The sequence below is a fragment of the Wolffia australiana genome, chromosome 2, assembly GCF_029677425.1.
Source record: "Wolffia australiana isolate 7733 chromosome 2, ASM2967742v1".
Lineage (NCBI taxonomy): Eukaryota > Viridiplantae > Streptophyta > Magnoliopsida > Alismatales > Araceae > Wolffia > Wolffia australiana.
This window is the reverse complement of record NC_135836.1, coordinates 5,401,212-5,423,017: the sequence shown is the minus strand read 5'-3', so window position 1 is coordinate 5,423,017 and position 21,806 is coordinate 5,401,212. Positions and strand designations below refer to the sequence as shown.

Here is a 21,806-nt window from a genome sequence, read left to right as displayed (position 1 = left end):
TTGATATTTCATTTATTGGTCAAAAACTTAATTGCATCCTCTACTAGATGTCTCCTCTTACGCCGAAGGCGAATGATCCCATCTTGACCACTCTATTGTCTTTGTGAATTTGTTGATGCACTTGAACTAAGACTTTTGAGAATCCAATAATTAAGAACTCGTAGGTAATAACCGAAGTAAAAACTATATGTCTATAATACGTCTTTGGTATCTCATGCCTAAGGAACAGTTACACAATTGGGACGGGAATCAATTTGAGTCAATGTTTCGTACAATACCACTCAGGGAGTTGTAAAATCATTTCAATAAATTATTAATGTTAAAGAGCGCCCACAATCTATCCTTATGTCTCTACACTAATGGCTACAGGACATTTCATACTCATGATACGAGTAAGGCTAGATAGTGTTATTTTATCTCAATAATTTGATGTTCATCTGGACTATCATTTTAATATAAATATTTAGAACACATGACAAAAGACTAATGATCTTTGAATTATGATCTCATCATAATTTATTAAGTCAGATCATATATCGATGGACTTCATTATAAGTATCACATGTGCATTATAAAGAATATATTGTATTAATAAACATAGAACGAGATATGGAATGTGTAATTGGCTTGCCAATCACACATCTTTCCATCAATCTCCCACTTGGACAAAAGCTATCACTCTTATTGAATAACCCATTTGTTTTCTCGTGATGATGAGAATATATTGAGCTAATGGCTTTGCCTATGGATCTGTTATATTGTTAGTCAATTGAACACTCCATTATGTAATTTCCTTTTACAGATGATCTTTCTTAAAAAGTGAAGTGTATTAGCAAATTATTTAACTTCTAATGAGACCTAGACTCCTTAACTTGTGCAATACCACCATTGGTATCACACAAGAATATAATAGGTCTATGATTTTAAAAAAAGTAACTCCAAAGTTATTGATGAACATTTCAATCATTCTTTCTCCTTTGGAGGCTTTAACTATAATAATGTAATCCACTCACATCATCAAGCTCTAAGTTGATGCTCCAAAGATGGAAAATATAAGGGAGATTCTTCTTTTCTACATCTATTTTTCTCACTACTTATATAATCTTGGGGGTGAAGGCACAAAATAGATTGGCCTAATTAAAACATTATTCCATCATCTTCCTCACTCATTTGAATCATGTTTACATATCCTATTAAATTAGTTACCCCTTTAGCCTTCTCTACACTACTTTGTAGTTGGCACAACAAGAGGGGGAATGACACCCGACTACTTTAGATAGGATTAAATCTTTTGTATAATAACAAGGCAGAGTGATGACAAAGACATGTGTTTCTCTTTTGGGGTTCGAAGAAGAGGGAGATAAGGAGTCAATGGAGGGGTGGGAAGAAGAGTTATGGAGTGAAGCCTCTACTATTCGAAAACCATCAAAGAGGTGGCAAACTATGCCGGGTGAGGATGGTTTCTTGGATTTTCAATTCCATATCCATTCTCAAGAAGGATGCAACATGCTAAAGGGAAACATTATCAATAGACAAATTAAATATTTCATACATGCCAAAGCTAGGAACTTGGAATGATCAAAATGTGGGGGTATATGATAACACATAATTTACAATATTAACTTTATACATATTGTGTATTTTTTTCACTAAAATGATTATAATTTTATGTTATCATTATACCAAGAAAATAAATTGTTCTTTATTATACTCTCCTAAACTTTCCAAAATTTTACCATTTTTTTTGAAATTATTGCATGTAGAACATGAATGAAAGGGCTCTAAAACTACTCTCAGTGGTCTTTGTAGGTCTAAATCTCCAATTTCATGAAATATTTTGGTATTTGAACTATTTTTGGAAGAATAGATGGTTTTTGTAATTTTGTAGGTTAAATGGGAGAGATAATAAAGCTTATAGATATGCACAGGGCATATATCTAAATATTTCTAAGACCGGTGTCAAATTAAATTTCACAACATCGGAGAGATTTGTCTGCAAATTTTGTGGAGAGAAAAAAGGTCAAAAGAGTCTAATGGCTTTGGTTGCTCCAAATTCAAACAATGATATCTATAGATCCAACCATTAGATTGGGATCAGCTTTTGGGGGATATTTTTCATTTTAAGTTATTTTCATATGTATGGATGAATCGACCAGTAGAAGCCTAAAGTACAGAAAATTAAAAAAGATCAGGGGGAAAAGTGGAATTGTCTCACCCCACTACTTTAGGTATAAAATTTCAAATTTTCTATCCATTCTTCATTCTTGGTATGCGCAAACACAGTTTGCACTCGGGGGGAGATAGCCTTGGATAAAAGTTTATCATGGTATTTTATTTGATTTTTAGTTTCTTTTTTTATTGATGTTGCTTTGTGTTTTTATAAATCACCTTGGCCAGGGCAAAATGTACTAGCATTTATCTTGATTTAAGATGGAAGTTAGAAAGAGAGTACTTAATATAGGACGAAAATCAATAATCAGACATAAAAATATTCTAAAAATAGATAGATTATGTATTATTTTCCTTACTCTTAATCCCTACATTCTTCATCAACCCTTATTGTTTAAAACCTTATATTAAATACTATCCTTATCTCATTCGATTTTTCATTCTGAATCTTATTTCGAGGATCAGGTTAAACGTAAGTGAGGACCTATATTCTCTTCATATTTTCTAATCTCTGCAACCTTCCTCTTCTCGATTCTTTGCTCTTATGATCTCTAAGGATCCACCCTTTATTAAGAAGGAAAATCAATAGAGATCATCCTGATTTAATCTTAGATGTCTGATCTTTCTTATATATCAAATATAATCAAGATTAAATAAATGACCATTCTAAATAGCTTTAATATAATCCATGACGTCAACTCCTTGTGGAGACCCCTCTACTCATCATATACATCTTGAGATAGAGGGTTCATACAAGTACTATTGTATAAGTTGATTACCAATTATGCCAGTAATAAACCTATTTAAATACAGAAAATTTATCTTGCCAATTATTAAAATAATCCTTGTACAAATGATGCAAATATGGGGACCATTTTAAAACAAAAACTCACAGAATAACACATATAAATACCAGAATAAAAAATTATTCAGATAACACAACATTTATTGAAACATTTGTCCTTATTTTTAAAATTTTGCATTCATATTTCTACCCTATTGAATTGTAATTGTGTTTATATCCCATGTAACAGCTACATTAACTTATGATTGGTGTAAGCTAATTGGGTTTGGACATCAAGATCTTAGTCCGTTAAGCTCTTTACAAGGGTCTTAGCCCTAAACAAGAAGTGAACAAGCCATTTCTCCTCTGAAGTCTCTCTGTTTTGTTCTCACATATTATCCTGTGGAGCCCTAGCTCATCTTCCCTTCGAGATTTCTGGAGTTTTGGGTACATTGAGGTGATAAAAAACTGCTGACATGGTATCAGAGCCTAATGCAAGTCCTATCCCTTTCATCTTTGCTTAAACCTGCAATTGGAGACCTTGGCTATCTCCATGTTTTGGTGATCTTTGTAGCATATGTTCTTGTCTTTGAGGGACTGCTCTTGAATAAGGTTGTAACCCTCTCTAAATTCATGGGAACCTCCTTAATAGAACCAGACCCCAACAAACACTTTAAAGTTATCTTCTTGAAATAATTACTTGGTTTTCTTGGTTAGCTATTATCTACATTATTTGGTACACCTGAAGAATCCAATGAACATTTAACAAGTTATTTTCTTGAAAGTTTTTATTTCTTTCTTGGTTACCTGCAGTATACATTATTTTCTACGCCTTCCACTTGTCGTTAATTCCTGATGGCATATGAACTTCCCATCTTATATCTAGTCCCAAACCCCTTCAGTTGAGTATGCGAAAAATTTAAATGAACTTCCAAGAATTCCTGAATAACAAAAACTAAAAGGTCCCAACATATTGGAATGTGAAGATGATCTTGGTTAGGATGGCGCAAGGTTAGAAATTTATTGGAGAACCCTTTGTCTCTCACTAACCCAGTCTATGTGATCTTGTTGGAAGCTGATACCCTCATTAGAGGATGGATGTTAGACACCATTGCTCTCCATCTTCTTCGACTACCACCAGTAGAGGATTTATAGGATAGGGTACACCTGATTCACTCCAAACAAAATGACAAATCCCACATCACATATTTGGTAATGAAATCCATAGCCCTAAATCTAGGGGATATAAGTATATGAGAATATGACTTTGCCTTTGGACCTATTTGAGATGAATTGGACTAACACTGGCCAGTCAAATCTAGAATCAGAGGAAAAGGACCATTTGCTAGAAGATCAAGTCCATGAATTTATTGTTGGGGTCAATTCACAGTTTGAAACATTGAAGACAATGATGATGAATGAGGAAGTACTTCAACCTTTGTCGAGGCTGACAGAATGGCCCCATTAGAGGATAGCCAACTAAAAATGCTAGGTGGCCCTGAACTCTCAATGAACACTTCTTTTGGCTCATGACAACTCAATTATCCTTTGCACAAATGAGCAACTTCAAGATCACAAGAACAGTCCAAAGATCCTCATCTTACTCAAGGGTAACCTCCTTTAGTTGGATGACCCCAAAGCCAAGTTGTGGTGCTCTTACTGCCATAACTTTAGTGAATCATGCTCGAAGCTGCACGGGAAACCACAATTTGGCCAACAACAAATATTCTTCAGCCATATGGTGGACAACCTCGTCTATAAATTTCCTCCATATACCAGCCACATAGTGGACACATAAGGGCATGCGGATCCAAGATTCAGGTGCCACTGACCGTATGACTCAATACATTATGTTTCCTTAAGGTATGAATGTAATAAAAAAAAGTGGGAATCTATTACCCATTGTAGGATATGGTACCATTCTTATCCCTAAAGTTGGGATCATTTAAAGCGGTTCTACATATGACACACTTATTGGCTAACTTGATTTCTCCAAGTAGACTTAGAAGCTCCTTCACACATGACATGTTAATCGTTAAGATGGATTGTATCATTGTGAACAAGAGGACGGGGAGGCAGATTTGACCACTCTCTGAAGAATGGCATGGCCATTAATGTCTCATCGACCAACACCGCAAGGATGATCTAATGCCCATCCCAACTGCTCTCCATAGCACTCAGCATATAATTTGGCTCCACCAACATCTGAGACACTCCGCTTTCTCTAGTTTGCAAATTTTATTTTCCAATATATCTAGTGTACTTGATAGACTGCACTTGTGACACTTATCTGCAGGCTAAACACACTTGTGATAGCTACGCTTCTGGTTTTCATTGGTCTAATTGCCCTTTTTCTTTAGTTCACAATGACATTTAGGGTCCATCTCCAACATGCACTTGAAGTAGGAAACACTAGTATATATCACTTATTGATTATCGTTCACATATGACATGGGTATATTTGATGACCCATAGAGTGATCATCTCAAATTATAATTAATTTATTCAAGATGATTAAATTTCAGTTTGGAAAGGGCATATAACACTACAGTTCAAACAATGTTAAGGATTTTCTGAATAATGAACTTTAAAAATTCTTTTATGATCAATGTGTAATCCATGAGCCTCATGCATCAATACACCCCATTGGAATGAGGTGACTTAAAGGAAAAATGTACATTTATTGGAAGTAACCCATTCCCTGATTCTACAAAAGTCATGTTCCTGATTTTTATGTGGTGAGGCTCTCCTCACAAGCACATACTTGATTAACCACCGGCCTACAAGGGTGCTAAACGAGGCAAGTTCCCTTAATGTCATGGAGCACCATTACTGATCAGTAAGACTGATATCAGACTTACCCCTCTGAGTCTTTGGGTGTGTAATATATGTGCACCTCTCTACCATTCCAAAGTTAGCTCCTTGGGCCCTCATATGTATTTTCTTGGGGAATTCATTGACCTATAAAGGATATCAGTGTTATGATCCTCTTGGAAAGAAGTACTATTTCACTAAAGTCGTCACTTTTGATAACAAAAATATTATTATGGTCCTCCTGGAAATAATATGATGGACACCGTAGTCTAGACCTTAGGTGTGTAGCAATTTAGGGGAAAGTGTCAGAAATCATAATCAGTTAGACTTCCATTCTCCTAGTGGCGAGGAACAAGCCCTCACACACTTGGAACCATCTATGAACTAGTCCAATCCTAAGTCTCTGTATGGTCAGATATATCATCAAAAGAAGTTCCCCCTACAATAGGAGATTAAACCAGTTCCCTAATCCCCTTCCTATTCTCTCCTTTTCCAGTTTGCAAGTGAAGTAAGTACCCCTCTTTATCCCATTTAGCACTGTCTTGTCGACTCACTTATCCATGCAACATCAATCATTTAAGTGGCTATAGTCACGATCCCAAAAACTATATCAGAAGCTGTGCAGGACTCCAATTTGAAACTTGCAATGAGAACTGAAATGCATGTATTGAGCTATAACAATATTTATTCTCTGGTTCCCCTTCCTTCAGGGAAGAAACTGCTCAGTTGCAGTTGGATCTTCACTATTAAGTATAAATAAATGGGGACACAGTGAGATACAAAGCACACCTATTAGATAACGGATACACTCAAAGACATGCCATTGACTACGGGAAAATATTTGCCCAATAGCCAAGATGACCACTGTACATATACTCATCTCCTAGCCACTATGAAAGGATGGAGCCTTCATCAACTTGATTTCAAGAACGATTTCCTAATTGGCATTTAAAGGAAGACATTATAAGCATATTCCCCCTGCATTTAATACTACACAAAATAGTCACCTTGATGGCAGACCATCTCGCCATCAAGACGGAACGATGCCAACAACCTCACCGAGCCGCACGAGCCGACGGCCGCGACGCTTCTTTTAAGTACTCCGCATGAAGTTGAAGCCGCATCAGTTTTCGTTTACTTCTCTTTTTATTATTGTTGTAATTTCTTCACCGGATTCTGGACCGGGCCTGTCGTGTTTTGGCCTCATCCATTTCGAACCTTTTATTTTTCATCGCTTTGAGAGAACTGCTCGTCTCGAGATGATTCCCTCCAGTTTGGCCCGATTGGGCATGCCCTCTTCCCTATATAAGGATGGCATGCCCAAGAGGACAGGAGACTGGAATTTGGAAAATCAAGTGAAGTTTCTGAGTTTATTTTCGTTGTTCTTCTAGTGTCCTCCTAGCCATAGCCCATAGATAGTTGTAGAGTGCCTCTAGAGAGAGATCATGGGAAGAACATGGTCCATCCACGACGCATTTCCAAGGAGAGTCACCTGCGCCCACGTCCTTATTGTTTGGTTCGACATCAACATCAAGAACTCCGTTCTTGATTGTCTACGCTCAAGAAGCAACCAGGAAAGATCGTTCTTGGGCATCTTGACGCTTCGATTGCCCTCTGTTTGTTCATCAGTTTGTCGTCCATGGAGATTTGCATTGTTTCCACCTTCGCCATCGGCCACTACGACAGCATCACCACCAATCTTGGATTTGCTCGCTCAGGAACGCCCAAGAAACCTCGTTCTTGGGTTCTCTGCCATGCCCGCGATCTTGGAACCACGTCCAAGAAATTGCGTGTGCCTGCGCGGATTCCAACCAGCGACGCACATTCTCTGTTGCGTTGCGTGCCTGTTCGTCGCCGGCCATGTGCGCCCTTACCACTCCGTGCGCCCACTGCTCTTTCTTGTATAACGCACGCGGCGCGCCCCCTTGACACACCACGCGGACATGTTCCTGATAGGGGATAACTATGAGGAAATCCAGAGAGTGGATTTCCGCCTACCCCATAAATTTGAAATTAAAAGGTTAGATAAACTCAAATATTTATTGGGTAACGAAGTTGCTTTCTCCCCTTTAGGCATTGTTCTCTCCCAACTTAAATACGCCTTGGACTTATTGAGTGAAACTGACCTATTAGGTTATGAACCAGGGCCTACGCCCACTGATCCAAACTATAAACTGGGTATTTGCACAGGACAGCAAGGCAGTAGACAAAGAGCATTACCAAAAACATCGTTGGTAAACTAATCTATTGTGCTCACACCAACCTGATATCTTCTATGATGTGGGATTAGTTTGTCATTTCATGTAGGACACCACAGAAGTCAATGAATACAATGTTTACTCCCAGGGCTTAGTATTATTTTTAAATTAAATAAAGGCATTTGTGCACTAACGCCGATTATGCACGTAATATCGATGACCGAATATCCACATGTGGCTGTTGTGTCTTCCTTGGATGTAACCTAATCACTTGGAAAAAGCTAGAAGCAACTAGTCGTGTCATGATCCAGTGAAGCAGCCAAGCTTGGAGCACTTGCCTTGCGTAGCTTTGAAGTCTTGTGGATAAAACACCTTCTTTAAGAACTCACAATTCCTCTCACCATGCCAATACAACTGAAGTGTAACAATCAATCTGCCATTGCTATTGCAGACAACGTGTGGAAGTTGATCATCACTTCATCCAATAGTAGCTGGAAAACTGCACAATATGTACCTCACGCATCAACTCTGCGGAGCAATGTGCAGATCTTGTTACTGAAGGGGTCCACATCCCTTTATTGAAGAAGCATGTTCTTAAGCTATGAATAAAAAAGATTCGTTCCCAGTTTGGGGGGAGTGTTAGAAATCCACATTTACAGTCCTATATTATTAGAGTTGCAGTTGTGTTTATATCCCATGTAACAATTTCACTAACTTATGACCTTCATAAGCTTATCAGGTTCAGACATCAAGATCCAAGCCCATTAAACTATTTATGAAGGTGTTAGGCCTAACAAGAAGTCAATTGAAGACTTTCTCTTTTCCGTTCTAATATCATCTCATTTCGTAGAGCCCGAGCTTACCTTCCCTTCGAGATTGTTTGAATCATGGTTACATTCAGGTGATCAACTGATGAAGACGACGTCAACACGACTTCTGCGGACGCACCGCCACCGTCAATCGACCAAGTCAACGCATCGGCATCAAGCACGTCTCCATCTACGCACGCCCCATCAAGCACGTCTCCACCTACGCACGCCCCGTCACGCGTCATGACACGTTGTCAACGCCAGATCAAGAACTGCCCTCTGACGTGACATGATATCACGTAGCCTATCTTTGCTTTTATTTTTTATCTCTCGCATTTTCTCTTTCCTCCAAGGCCTATATATATAGGCCAATGCTGCAAGAAACATCTGGCAAAGTTATATTCAAGAATTGAGTTTTTCTCTTCTTGGAGGACTTTCCCTAATCCATCCCTCTTCTCCGGATGGTCATCGCCGCCGCCGTCGTCGTCGCCACACGCCGCCGACCACCACCCTCTCTCTCTCTTTCTCTTTGCCTGTTCATGCCCAGCCCCAAGCACCCGGCCGTCCTAGCGCCAGGTCGCCCAGGTTAGGGTCGCCAGCGTCAGGCCGCCCCCGCCAGGGACGCCCAAGCACCAGGCCGCCCCATTAGGGCTGCCGAGCACTCAGGCCGCCAAGCTCCAGTGTCAGCCGCCTTCGCGTAGGCAGCCAAACAGGCCGCTCACACGAGCGCCGCCCGCGCAGGTCGCCAAGCCAGCCGCCCATGCCAGCGCCTCCCGTGTAGGGCGCCACGCCAGCCGCCCGCGCAGACCGCCTTGCCAGCTGCCCACGCAAGCGACACTGCGCAGGTTGTCACGCCGACCGCTCACACCCCGGACGCCCTCGCCGCCACAGGTCATCATGCATACCGTTTTGGTGTCGGGGCGCTGGCCCGCACCCTGCAAGGGGGCGACTCCCCCCTTGACACCCTGTCGAAGCGCACGTCAATCGTCCCGTCAACGACGTATCGAGAATTTCCCGCAGCCACATCACGCACTCCTGGTGCAGAGGTACCCTCAAACTCTTTGGTCTTCGTGTTCTTCGTCCAGTGTTCCGTGAGAAGTTCTTCCACCGCCGTCGGAATTTTTTTAGGTTTTCTGGATTTTTCAACGACTAGTGGATTAGGTATTTCTTGAGTTTTCCCGTGAGCATCAATTCGATAGTATTGATTTTGGTGCTTGGCAACATCGCGGTGGTTGAAGACAGTACTCCTGCCTCGATGAGGAAAGGGGCTGCACCACCATTATTTCATCGAATTTAAATCTCTCAGAATCGACCAAGAATTTGTGGTCTGTTTTATCCACCTCTTCCCAAAACCCATCCCCACATATAGCACCTCATCATCCTTTTCCCCATCCTCATCAGTCGTCTACACTCCTCATCACCCGTCGTCCCCTTTACTGTCACCATAGTCGTCCTGCATTAGTTGTCCTACATCATCAACAACTTTGAACACTTATCTATCCTATCCAACATTTCCTTTTTTGATATCAGTTCAGATTTTATCCCCTTGCATTATCCTTATTGAACTTGACAAAAAAATTTTATCATAAAAATGCAAGTCAGGCTGTTTTAATCTACGAATACTGTCAATAATTTCATTCTCAGATTTTGAATGTTGAGGGAAGGCATTATTTATGATGAAGAAGTCAGAACTTCTTAGGCTGACAAAATCACAGCATTGGCAGAGAACACAAAATTTTGTCTAGTAGGCTATTACCATTAGGAGGAGGCACCAAAGTTGTACCCATCAGATACATTTTGAAAGCTATTTCTAATTCAGAATATTTTAATAAAAATTTTATTTTTTGGACGACAGCCTTATTCAACAATTTTTTTAATAAATTGTTTCCAAAATTTTCTAATTCGACAAAAAAATTTCCAAAATTTTCTGTACATTTTTCTGAATTTGCTGAGCGAAAATATCTGCCCAAAAGAATATCTAATGGTAATTTTAATAATCTGGATTCCTTAATTTATTCAAGTAAAACTAATGACTTCTACATCTAACACAGGGAGGAAATACGAGGGTGGAACTTGCAGCGTGGAATCTCCAAGATCTTCTCAGCAAAAGATCTCCAATGTTGTCAATTGCATGCTATGGAGGAGAAAGGGTTTGAGAAAATACCTTTTCTTTGCATTTTCCTTGCAATTATAGTTCTGTTCTTGAATAAATGGGTCTCGGCGTAACACTTTTGATCTGAACTGGAAGAGGATTTCTTCTTATATTATGAGAGGACCAATCAGCACTATATCTAAATTCTAAGACAATAAGTCTAGAACACAGGCAGTAACCTTGCTTTAATTCTAAGAGATTTTTTCTCTTGGGCATTCTTTAATATATTTTCCAAATGAGAAATGACTATCTATTAATCACCCTATTTATATATTTTTTATTCCTCTCTCATTATTTACTCTTCAAACTGATGTATACTTGGTTGTCATTTACACTGTTGAGGCGGTGTAGCAACTCAGCTCTTGAAGGCATCATCATCATCATCATCTCTCTCTCTTCTTGAAGTCAAAGAATGTTACAAACTTTCCAATACTAAACAGTGTTTGAAGTATCGGTAAGGGACCTGAGTATGCAACCCAATCCTGCTCTTTCTGTCAACCTCTCGTGGATCTTAAGACACTGGTCGCAAGTTGGCCGGTCCCCTGTCATCAGTCCTCTGTACAAATATCTGAAGAAACAAATGCATAGATATTATCAATCATGATATATCCATTCATAGAATTATCGGATAGCACCATGTAAATTGTCTCTAAAATGAGTACTATTTATCCATCTCAACACGATTCTCAGATAGTTTCTTTCATGGTTTGGCTACTTACATAAAAACAAATTTTCACATGGATTTTTATCTCAGAGGTATTATGCTTTTGATAAAAAATGTAGATAAATGAAACTTTGTTGAGATATTAAACACAAAATTTATGTAAAATTGAGAACTTACGAGGCGAAATACCCATGGTTGAGAAGCCACAGAATGGAAGACAGAAATGGAAAGAGAGGGCCTTTTTGAAAAAAAGAGTCATTTAATCGTGGGTGGATCCAAATTTAAAAACACAAGATGACAATGGTTGCCTAAGAGACCATAGAGGGCACTGAGTAGAGGTGACGACAGGAACTAAAGTTTGAGTAGAATAATCACCTTATGCGATTAATTATGGTTTCGAAACTAAAAAAAATCCGAATTTGAGGACCCAGAAAATTCGTGCTGAGAGGAAACTAAAGATACCAACATTATTAAATGAAAATTCTGCAAAAATTTTGGACTCCAAAACCTGAATTTTGAAATCCGGGATTTAATACTGTCTCTATCTTATCTTCACCTATAAGTTTTGAAACTGATTTATTGTGCTTTGACAGTGATAAAATGTTAGAGTCCTGATGAAATAGCTGATTCTTGAAATCGTAAGGTTATAAATACCCCCTTGTAAGGTCATTAGAGGGACTTTTGATGAATGATTACCCTGTGGTTTCTTGGCACGAATAGTTGTATCTGGCTTTCGTGACGGCAAGAACTCCCGATTCGGAGGTTCTTGAGAGTTTGTTCTCCTATCGCTCTCTCCTCTTCTCTCTTACCTCTACCATCTCTCCAATTCTCCTCTCTATCCCTCATCCCGTTTCCTGATTTTGTTAGATACCATGGGGATCGTAACATAAAAGTAGAATTTTCAATCGAAAACAAGCACCTTGGTCTTAAAAATACAAATCAGTGAAAAAACCTAACTTTCGGACTAGAAAGAAACTTGTGGTCGAGTAAGACTAAGAACGACTAGAAATTTCCCGTGATAAGTGTAGAAATTCAATCGAAACCTACAGGGCCTTAAAAATCAAAACTCAGTGATCACCTGATTTTATGAAGTTGTCATAGAGTAAGACTAAGAAAGACGGAAATGTTTATTTTGATAATCGGCCTCACAATTACCCCAAGAAAAAGGATTTTTTTCTGAAATATAAGAAAAAAGGAAAATAAAAACAGATATATAACAAAATCAGGGTAGTGCAGTGTGAGGGACTCACTTCATGAGGATGTCGTAATACTCTGGATCCAAAGAAGAGAACATCCCATCCACATCCTTGATTGCCATGATCGCCCGGTGAACAATAATCCAATTGGCTGACTAAAGACGCATTCAGCACCGCCAAAACAAAACGACGAAATAAAAACTAATTAAAAATTACATGGCAAAAACCCAGAAAATTCATAGAAAATACCTTGCATCTCTCATCGGTGGTCTTAGGCGGAGATCCCTCGAGAGCCATTTTCAGAGCTTCCACCGGTTTTCCCCTGCTCAGGACGCAAATCCCCATATAAATGAAGAACTGTTCTTCCATGATTTCCAACAAAAATCATTAAGTAAAGAAAATTTTCAACCATATAAACGAATGCTTGAAAAAATGACGAATATGGACGGTCGGCACTGTTTATGAATTGAACAGTTTCATAAATTGAGCACTATTTCATGTATTCACCAGAAAATTTTCCTGTTTCATACCAATTAAGAACTTATCTTCCATGATTTCCAACAAAAATCATCAAGTAAAAGAAAATTTTCAAAAAAATTCAATCATATAAACGAATGATTGAAAAAATGATGAATAGGGACGGTCGGCACTGTTCATGAATTGAGCAGTTTCATAAATTGACCAGAAAATTTTACAGTTTCACACCAATTAAGAACTGTTCTTCCATGATTTCCAACAAAAATCCTCAAGTAAAAGAAAATTTTCAATCATATAAACGAATGCTTGAAAAAATGACCAATAGGGCCGGTCGGCACTGTTCATGAATTGAGCAGTTTCATAAATTGAGCACTATTTCAAGTATTCACCAGAAATTTTTCTTGTTTCATACCAATTAAGAACTGGTCTTCCATGATTTCCAAAAAAACCATTAAAATAAAAGAGAACTTCCAATCATATGAACGAATGCTTGAAAAAAAAATCCCCCGTCGACAGTTTTTCCCCCCCAACGCAACCATCAACGACTTGGAGAAGAGAAAAAACGACGAATAGGGAGGATCCGCACTGTTTCAGCAGCATCTCGATCTTGCTAGACTTGTGCTCGATCCTGGCGATGATCGCATCGACATTCTCCGCCTCTGCCGCCGCCGCCGCCATTCGCTTCTCCGCCGCTCCAAACTCTCGCCGGCCATCGTGAAATGGCGTCTTTAATGGTCGGAGGGAACGGGTTATCGGGTCTACTACCGGGTCTATTGTTTAGGTAGCTATCGGGTCTCGGATAGTGATCCAAGGACTGCAACGTCCTGAGTCTTAACTAATGGGTATAAGGGTTTGCCAAGTCCAGATGATGATGATGAGTTGTTGATGTCGGTGACTTAGTTGACGTCATCCATGCCGTCTTCATCAATGTCACTCGTCCTTCGTTAAGAATTTTTTGCCGTTGTCGACATTAACAAGGCTTTCATGATGTCCCGCATAGGCAAGTACCAATTAGATGTAGTTCTGAGTCTTAACTAATTAGTATAGTTCCGGATCGTTCTGGACGTGGATGAAGGACGGGACGGGACGGGACGAATTTCATCCTGTCCTACGTCCGATGTTAGCTCAGGGATGAAGAACAGTATGGTTTTTCTTCTACCAACAAAAAAACCATCCCGTGCAATAATCTCGGGACGGTTTTTCGTCCCGTCCAGTCCTCCCGGGACGAATTTTAGTCCAGAAATTCGTCCCGGATGAAAATTACCCATTTTATGTTTTTAATATATTAATATGGATTTTTTCAAGTTTTTTAGGGAGTTCCTGAGGAGATAGAACTCAAATGGACATATCTACAATTATTTCTGAGTGGCAACATCTCAAACGTCGGATGTGAATCTGGCGGATGTGAATTTGATGCAAATTGTCATTGTGAGGCCATGTGGCAACATCTCAAACATCGGATGTGAATCTGGCGGTTTTCCGTCCAGATTCATCCGTTCGTCGTCCGAGACCTCCGGACAGACAGTTTTGTGTCCCGAAATTCGTCTGTATCCTTAGACGGGATGATTTTTTTGTCCTGGGACGAAAAAATCGTCCCATCTGCATCCCTGCACTATACTAATCAGTATAAAGGTTTGGCACGTCCAGATGACGATGAGGAGTGGTTGATGTTGGCGACGTGATTGTCTTCATCCATGCAGTCTTTGTCAATGTCACTTGTCCTTTGTTAAGAATTTTTTTTCGTTGTCAACATTAACAAGGCTTTCATGATGTCCTGCATAGGCAAGTACAAGTTACGAACAACAGAGGACTCTCAACCAACCTTTTGAGGTCTCACTCTTGTATCTCTTTACTTGTGTGTGGGCATGGGCAAGTAAGGTCAATGTAATAGGGATTTATACGCTCGCTCCACTCCTACAAACTATAAACATTTACATAGATTAAACCCCCTTGGTTGTCCAAGGCACGCTGGATTAGTCTACAAGCATGATCCTTGGGTTGGTTGTACTCGGCATGGTGTTTTTGCCCATTTAAAAAAATAACAAGGCATGTTGACACTGGCGTTTATGTAAGTTTTATGTAATGGAGATTTTCATTAATTTTTTAATGAGATGATAGAGGACATTGACGTATGTGGTCAACATCAGTGTTAACCACCACCCTCCTACACTGATCTCATTGATGTCACCATCAACTGTCCATCATCCAACTATATAATTGTCATTACCAACTTCAAGGAGGGTCAATGGTGTTGATGTGGTGGTTCAGTTGTGTCAAACCCTTAAGGTGATGGGCTGTCACTCCCCTGCAAAAAACAGTATATGGTGAAACCATTCCCTCTACTAGTTATACTTGATGGTGAGAATATTTATTATATTTTCAGGGGTTAATTGAACAAGTTCAAAAATAGATCTATTGTTGCATCAAACTCGAGCATATGTCTAGAGCATATGCAAAACACATACTTTTCCAAGGAGCAAAGTTGGGTTGGAATCAGTACCACACAAGGTGATGTGATCATCTATGATTTATTGATCAATTATGACCTTCTCCACTACGCTTCATGACATTTGATTTCAAACACTCAATCAAAGCACATTTTACAAAATCATGTGATGGAATTATATATAGCTTATAAGAAAATTGAACACTTTACGTAGTTTTATTATTGGGGATGAGTACTATCGTATATTATTATTTATTATTATAAGGAATGTGTGATGCTCATAATGAAGTCTAAGAATATAAACCTTGTTGATTTATGATGTATTGTGTTAGTGGTCTTTTGACTTTAAACACCAAAGAGATTCCATGGATCAGATTTTTATTTTAATTATCATATTTGGATCCATGATGAGATTATTACATAGAGTCATAGCTCATATATATACACAATAATATATATATATATGAAGTAAGCAATAAAGATGTGATCTTTCACTCTTGGTAGAGAGGACCAATGCAAGGAAAATGATACGATGAGGTCCTTGGTAAATGTAGAAAATTTTGAAAAAAAAATCTCTAATCATGTTTAAATGCTCTAATTAGGCTTTGGCAATTCACCATACCCAAGTGTTTCTAGCAGGGTTACATACACGACAACTAATGACAAAAAGGGTTCCATAAAAGAGTTAATGAGATCCTTGATACCCTGAGAGAATGTGGTGCAACATAATACCTTGTGTGATGGTGTGCATGTGGTGTAACATAATACCTTGTGTGATTGTGAGTTTGTTGGGTTCTATGCCTTGGTTTAATCATGGAAAACCTGGTTTCCATCGATGTGGAGGTGTTTGTTGATTCTAAATCAATCTATGAAATCATACATCCCATATACCTTATGGGGAACTCATTCCGCCCTTGACCTCCTCGTTGCCCGACCTCTACAAGTATCCACACGATCATGTTGCTCTTGGATTTCCACCTCTTCTTCTTCAACTCTCCTAAAAAATCTTACATGTCTTCTCAATATGAAGACACTCTCCTGGGTTGAGTAGAGAAGAGGGCAGAGTGGAGAAAAGGGGGGCTTTCAATTCTGGCTGGCTTCGGTTCTTGAAATGAGTGCCCCTTCCCTATTTCTATTTTACTTAAGATTTTCTCAAAAATCCCATAAAGTAAAATACATTCACCACTACCGCTATGATCTTATGTGTGTTACCTTCTAGGCCCATGTATCACTCTAATTAATAACTTTAGTGGCCCAATAACAATTATAGGCCAACCCTTATTAATTAACAATAACAACATATTGATTAATTCACTAATGGTCGATTTAACCCAATCAATAAGTTAAATTTTTAGCACGTGGGGTGGCAAGCTACACATGGTGCTCAAGAAGATATTGACTAGTGTTTGAACTCTCTCATGGAACCTTTTGTTAGGTCTACAGGCCTTGATTCGAAGAAATCAAAATGATCTACAACAAAAGACTTAAACATAGTCGTAACAACACCAATAAAACATACAACGAAGAACTTGTGCATGAATTACATCAGTGATTTTTTGGATCCCAGAGCGAGACGAATCAAGTTGCTCAAGTGTGCAACCTCTAGACATATCCATGCAGTCCATGGCACATAGAATATCCTCATTCACTTTGACGAGACCCGTTCAATCTCCATTGACATCATCACATCATCTTGATCTCATTGGGAATGGAGAGGAGTCATAGGGAGAAGGGAGAAGAAGGGAAGGACCCTGAACAATTTTGGTGTGGGTGAATTTTGTTCAAGGCCTTCTTTTATTTCTACTAAGTTGGTATCTTTCATAAAAACTCCCAAAACATAAGTATATATTTCGACGTCCAAAAGATTATATGCTTGTGATCCTATATGCCCATATATCAATCTAGGTAACAACTTTAGCGGCACAATAATCTTTATTAGGCTTTCAAATTAATTAACTATATCTTCTTGTCACACAGTCAAATTTTGAGCTCGGAACAATGCTCAAATATGACGCATTGAGTGGAGTAGTGCTTAGAGTAGAACACTGAGCATCCTTGCTTTGTTGTAGTGGAGGTCTTCGCAATAGCTTAAGATTGCATAGAAGGGGTTAGAGGAGGAGGTGGGGATGCAGCCCCGTACAGGAATAGGGTCATTGTATTCATATCATAAAGAGGTTATATCGTAGTCATGGACTTTACATGGGGGAAGACAAGGAAAGATATCGAAGTAACAAGATGAGGCGTTGCATGCCCTGGTAGTGTCACCCTTGCACCTTGAGGCCCGCCGCTTTGCTCGCCCGTCGGCCCCGCCGCTACATGCACGGCCCTAGGCCGGGCGCTGCGCGCCCCATGGGCATGGCGCTTGGCCATCCGCCTCCCATGGGCATGGAGCCTTGACACTTCACGCTTCACCAACACCCACACTGATACCTATCACACACGGTCCACCCAAACGTCACCGTGCTCGGTGCCTCAAGCTGGGCATTACACACTCAACACTACGCGTGGGGGCATCACGTGCCCCCACTGTCTCGGCACATATTGTGCATCAATACCTGTCAAAGATTTATCACACATTGTACACCAACGTTTCTCTGATATTTCATTGCCTGGGCCAAAGATTTTATTGCATTGTCTTCCTTGAGCTGTCACCTCTTATACCGAGAGTGGGCGATCCCATCTTGATCATTTAATCATCTTCGTGAACTTCTTGATGCCCCCAAACTATGACAGTTTAGAATCTTATGATTATGGACATCTAGGTCATAATCCAAGTACAACTGTTCATCCACAAAGCGTCTTTGATTTCTCATGTCTAAGGACCACTTACACAATTGTGATGTGAATCAACCTGATTGGAAGTTTCGCATAATATCATTCAAGAATATTTATTGATCAATTTAGTGAACTCTTTCCACTTAAGTAATGGATATTATGTGGCCATCAAGCCAATCACACTACCATGTTTATTCAAATTCATTGAATAAAGTATTACATTCATTATTATTCCATGTGATGTTTATAATGAAATCCATGAATACGTGGAATGACTTAGTGAATTAAGATGAGATCATAATACAGTGATCACTAATCTTTAAACATCTTCTAAATATTCTTATTCGATGAATAGTTGAGACGGACATCAAATTATCCAGATAGAATAACACCCGTTGATCGTACTTATACAATGTATAGATGATCATGTGGCTATTAGTGTGGGGACATTAAGGACAGATAGTGGGTGTTCTTTAGAGAAAGAGTTCACTGAATTGATCCGTACGAATCCCTGAATGGTATAATACCTAAACGTCAATCAGGTTTATTCATGTCATAGTTGTATAAGTGGTCCATTGACCTGATGATGGAAATATAAGGGGCCTAATAGCCAAAATCACTACTGAACATGTAATTCTATATCATTAATGAATGCAATGCAAGTTTACTTATTCATTATTAAGTTTATTGTTGATGGAGCCCTAGGATTGATGTGGAGATCATATGAGTTGACATGAGATGTCAACATAGGAATCATTAGATCTTAATCACACAACCTTAAACTTGTTCCTATTCTTGGATTATTGAGAAGGGCATCAATAAATCCTGAGAGAATAGCGTCACTTGATCTAACTCACTAGGTGAGTATGATTGATCATGTAAGTCATTGGTGAGGAGATGCCTAGGACAAGTGGAGGTGCTCTTGAAGAAAGAGTTCACTGAGCTGATCCAAAGGTGAATCGCTGAATGGTGGTTAAACTAATATGTCAATCAGAATGATTCACATGTCGTAGTTATGATTGTGATCCTTTGACCTGAATCATCAAAGACATCTTGTGAGAGGAAGGGTGCACTTTGACCATAGTAAATGACTTCTTATCAAAGGAGTTCAACTACTATGTGTTGGGTGCATCAACAATCTCATGGAGATGATTGAATAAATTTCAGGGAATTTTCCATCCCTATCAAAAGGGTTATTGACTCATGGAAGAGAATTCTTAAACAAACCCTGCCCAGGGTAGTGATTCATTCAAAGAGAAAGAGTTATCTTATGATGAAACACAACACTAAGCATTAGTACAAATCCTATGATGGAATTGGGATTTGACGGTTAACCATATCCCATGGATCATTAGGGAGTCATAAGATGGATAAGGGACAATACGATCATGGGAACTATGACTGGAAGGTTCTATGAAGTGAGATAACATCTCCTTTGAGATAACAGCTTGGCACCCTCACTTGTTGGAAGCCATCCTAATCCATCGGATTAGTTGGACCATTAATTATGGTTCATGATGATGATCATAATTGATGATTGGACAAACATGTGTTGTTATGTTCAAATGGCGTTTAACTTGGTTATACATGGGCATAGAGGGTCACACGCAAGTAAGGCATGAGAATGTATGGGATATTATCTAGTGTAATGATCCATTGGATAAATGTGATTTATTATATGGAAGCCCAAGAGTATATGGGCCCAATATAATTAGGGTAATGAGATTTCCCTAAATGGGCACCTATTTAAGGTTAAGAGAGGGGCAAATTTAAGTTCACCTATGTAAGACCTAACTCGCATTGGGGTCCCAAAGCTTATCTTCTGGTGTGGACTCTTTTGGAGGACGTCAAGAGAGCCGTCTCGATCCCACTTCATCAAGAATAAGCCCTGCTAGAAAGCTTCAATGTTTTGAGTGAAGTTTAATTTTAAGAAATTTTATTCCATTGCATTTCATCCATTTTCGATAAGAGGAGAACAATTGAATTCAACACCTGAGACACCAAGGACATCTTGTGAATAGACGACTGCATTTTGACTACGACTTATGAGCCTGTGTTCATGGGATTCAAATAAGTCATAGCTCGGATGTAGTAAGAAGCTCACGGAGATGATTGAGCAGTCAAGAGGGGATCATCCGCCCTCAGTATAAGAGGAGATCGACTTAAGGAAAACTATGCATAAAAATCATTGGCCGGGGTAGTGAGGATATTGGGGAATGCGTTCTCCAATTATCATTGTTTTGCATCAGTACTAATCAAATGACAGATTAGAGTTTGACAACAAACCATACCCTAAGTCGTTCGAGAGTCTCGCACATATGATAGATTATACATATACGATAACCGATGATGGTAAAGGTTCCATAGAAGAGTTTAAGACTACTCAATATCGTCTAGAGCGTGAGGTGTAGCTTGGCACCCCACGGGCTGGAAACTTAACCTATTGATTTGGTTAAATATATCATTATTTAATTACTATATATATGTTGATATAGTTAATTAATAAGGTTGGCAAATAAATGTTATTGGGCCACTAAAGTTCTTAACTAGAATGATACATGGGCCTAGAGGGTCACACGCACAAGTTCATACGGGCATTGGTGGATGTATTTTACTTTGTAGGGTTTTTGAGAAAAACCTTAAATGAAATATAAAGAGGGTAAGGGCTCTCATTTTCAAGCACCCATGCAATCCTAATTTGAGAGCCCCTCCCTTTCTTCATTCTCTACATCACTACTCAATGAAGGAGAGAGTCTCCAAGGAGAGTTGAACAAGAAAAGGTGGAGATCCAAGCACCGAGTGATCACATGGATATTTCTTGAAGCCGCATGCATGAATGGCTTCCGAACAATCTCAAAGTGAGCATGTCAAGGGTGAAAAAAGTTTCCTAAAAATGTATATTTTATGTTTTATTTTAAAGATCAATTTTTTATTGATCGACACACTTCCGCATCCATGGAAACATGTTTTCTATGGACGAACCAAGGCACCGAATCCAACATAAAGAACACCCACTATATATCCTTAGTGTCTCCACACTAATAGCTATGAAAACTGCCATACCCATCATATGAGTGAGGCTTAATATTGCTACTTTATCCTGATACTTTGATGATCTCCTCGAGTATCATTCAAATAGAAATATTTATAATACATGCTTAAAGACTAGTGATCTGTGTATTACAATCTCATCATAATTCACTAAGTTCGATCATATATTCATTAACTTCATTATAAGAATCATACATGCACAATAATAAATATGTTTCTATTAATGAACATGGAATGAGATATGGAAAGTGTAATTGGCTTGCCGGCCAGA

At 39.1% G+C, this 21,806-nt stretch overlaps 1 protein-coding gene across 1 annotated transcript; it reads right to left on the bottom strand.

The window, feature by feature from the left end:
* Positions 1–11,303: 11,303 nt before the first annotated feature.
* On the bottom strand, positions 11,304–13,976 carry LOC144715017 (ARP2/3 complex 16 kDa subunit (p16-Arc)). Its single transcript, XM_078589861.1, has 4 exons — positions 13,850–13,976; positions 13,036–13,108; positions 12,841–12,941; positions 11,304–11,494 (listed from the first exon to the last, which is right to left on the bottom strand). The coding sequence occupies exons 1-4, from the start codon at positions 13,939–13,941 to the stop codon at positions 11,359–11,361; spliced, it is 402 nt and encodes a 133-aa protein (XP_078445987.1). The 5' UTR covers positions 13,942–13,976; the 3' UTR covers positions 11,304–11,358.
* Between the last annotated feature and the right edge of the window lie 7,830 nt (positions 13,977–21,806).